Source organism: Aphanomyces astaci, assembly GCF_000520075.1.
Source record: "Aphanomyces astaci strain APO3 unplaced genomic scaffold supercont1.73, whole genome shotgun sequence".
Taxonomy (NCBI): Eukaryota; Oomycota; class Saprolegniomycetes; order Saprolegniales; family Verrucalvaceae; genus Aphanomyces; species Aphanomyces astaci.
In genome coordinates, this window is record NW_009798336.1 from 35,812 (window position 1) to 37,601 (window position 1,790).

At 50.2% G+C, this 1,790-nt stretch overlaps 2 protein-coding genes across 2 annotated transcripts; both read left to right on the top strand.

Annotated features, from left to right (window-relative positions):
• H257_15650 (hypothetical protein) lies at positions 1-581 on the top strand. Its single transcript, XM_009843821.1, has one exon. It carries the CDS (start codon positions 85-87, stop codon positions 439-441), a length of 357 nt encoding a protein of 118 aa, XP_009842123.1. The 5' UTR covers positions 1-84; the 3' UTR covers positions 442-581.
• Positions 582-1,069: 488 nt separating this feature from the next.
• Positions 1,070-1,510, top strand: H257_15651 (hypothetical protein; the record flags this gene model as incomplete). Its single annotated transcript, XM_009843822.1, has 1 exon — positions 1,070-1,510. The coding sequence occupies one exon, from the start codon at positions 1,070-1,072 to the stop codon at positions 1,508-1,510; it is 441 nt and encodes a 146-aa protein (XP_009842124.1).
• Positions 1,511-1,790: the final 280 nt, after the last annotated feature.

Consider the following 1,790-nt stretch of genomic DNA (forward strand, 5'->3'; position numbering starts at 1 on the left):
GACCCACTGTCACATCGCATTGAGCATGGCCCCAAGCGCTTCGTAGCGGGCTTCCAGGCCCGCGTCCCCGTCGGTCCGTCGCCGATGATCCTTTCCCTGTGGGAACAACTGAGATCCACCGTTTCGTTGACCGGCAAGCAAGCGTACGGCGTGTATCGCGACTTCAACGCCGACGTGTACACGTACGTGGCGGCGGTGGACGTGGACGAAGGCGCGGCCTTGCCGGACGGATGGGTCGCCGTGGAGATCCCCGCGCATGACTTCGCCGTGTACGACCACGGCGGCCCCCTCGCGACCATCGGCGACCACTGGAACGCCATCACAACGTCGGGCCAAGTCACACACGACTATTCGGTGCCGAGCTTGGAGGTGTACCCCCTCGACTTTAAAGAAGGACACGCTTTGACCCTGTGGCTGCCAATTGTGACGTCGGCGACTTAGCTGCTGCTACTACCGCATCGTTCTTGATCTTTGTCGTTCGTTGCAGGACATTCCCACGACTTCTAGCAACTGTACAGAAGTACCTAGACGACACGAGAATGATAATGCAAGTGGAATGGCCATAGTTACGGCAGTTAGACGAAGCTCAAAGCCCCGGCACTCGAACAGATCAGCAATTGATTGGTCACGTGAAACCGCACCCTGGATTCGTGTTGAGGGGGTCTAGGTGGTTCACTGCCTGGACTGTCTTGGTCTGATGTAGCTACATTTCTCAAGCAACATAGACGTCCAAACGGGTGCGTCTTCAACGGTGAATCACCAATTTCTACATGAACTTGGAGGACACGTGGTAAATGCGCATTGTGAACAAGTGTACTAACTGCAATTTATTGCACAAATGTCGGTCGGTATTCTCCAAGTGCTTGGGCAAAATACCTTTTTTTCTGTGATTATTTTCGCAAAAAAATCTCGAAAAAAACGAGATAAATCCAAATCCATTTTGATTGGCTCATGTTATTTGGTCCTAAGTTAATATTGCACCAATCATATTGGGACTTGAATATATTTTCACCAATGGGAATCGATTTGAATATCTCCTGAAACGACGACATTTTTGGATTTCCCATCCATGTCATCAATTGAGCATCGCATTGTACGCGGCTCGAAGCTGCTTGTGGCAGGACTCCAAGCTCGAGTAGCTCCTGGTCCGTCTCCCGTCATCGGTGAACTATGGGGCGCGATGCAGCCCCATTTTCACGGCAACGCAGCGTATGGAGTGTGCCATGACTTCAATGACGGAACATACTTCTACCTGTGCGCGATCCAAGTGACCGAAGCGGAACTCAATACCTTGCCGGAGGGATGGATCTCACTGGAAATCCCCGAACACGACTTTGCCGTGTACGAGCATACTGACAGCGTCGACAAGATCGGCGACACGTGGACCAGCATCATGCACGACAAGTCCGTCACGCGCGACCACGCCATACCCAGCGTTGAAAAGTACCCAGCAACGTTTCATGTTTCCGGAGGTCTCACCATTTGGATTCCCATTGCAACTACAACATAGGAACACAATGGGAACCCAATGATTCAGAGTGGATGGAAGTAGCAAGTCGTGATTACTACATTACATTCCCAACATTAACTACTGACCGTGAGCAATCATTCCATGCCCTTTAGGGTTGACTTGGACAGCATAATCAGTGCAAACTCACAACTTTGACCAAGTTGTGTGACAGAGTTTCGCCATTGTACTTGTTCATGAGTAGTTCATAAATCAAAAAGGTCAAATGCAAGTGAACTTTCACCAAAATTGGCAAATTTGTACCATATATCGAGGTTTGAAA

Bases quoted from the DNA above. Each gene is read 5' to 3' on its own strand.
- H257_15650 (XM_009843821.1), top strand. From the start codon at position 85: ATGATCCTTTCCCTGTGGGAACAACTGAGATCCACCGTTTCGTTGACC.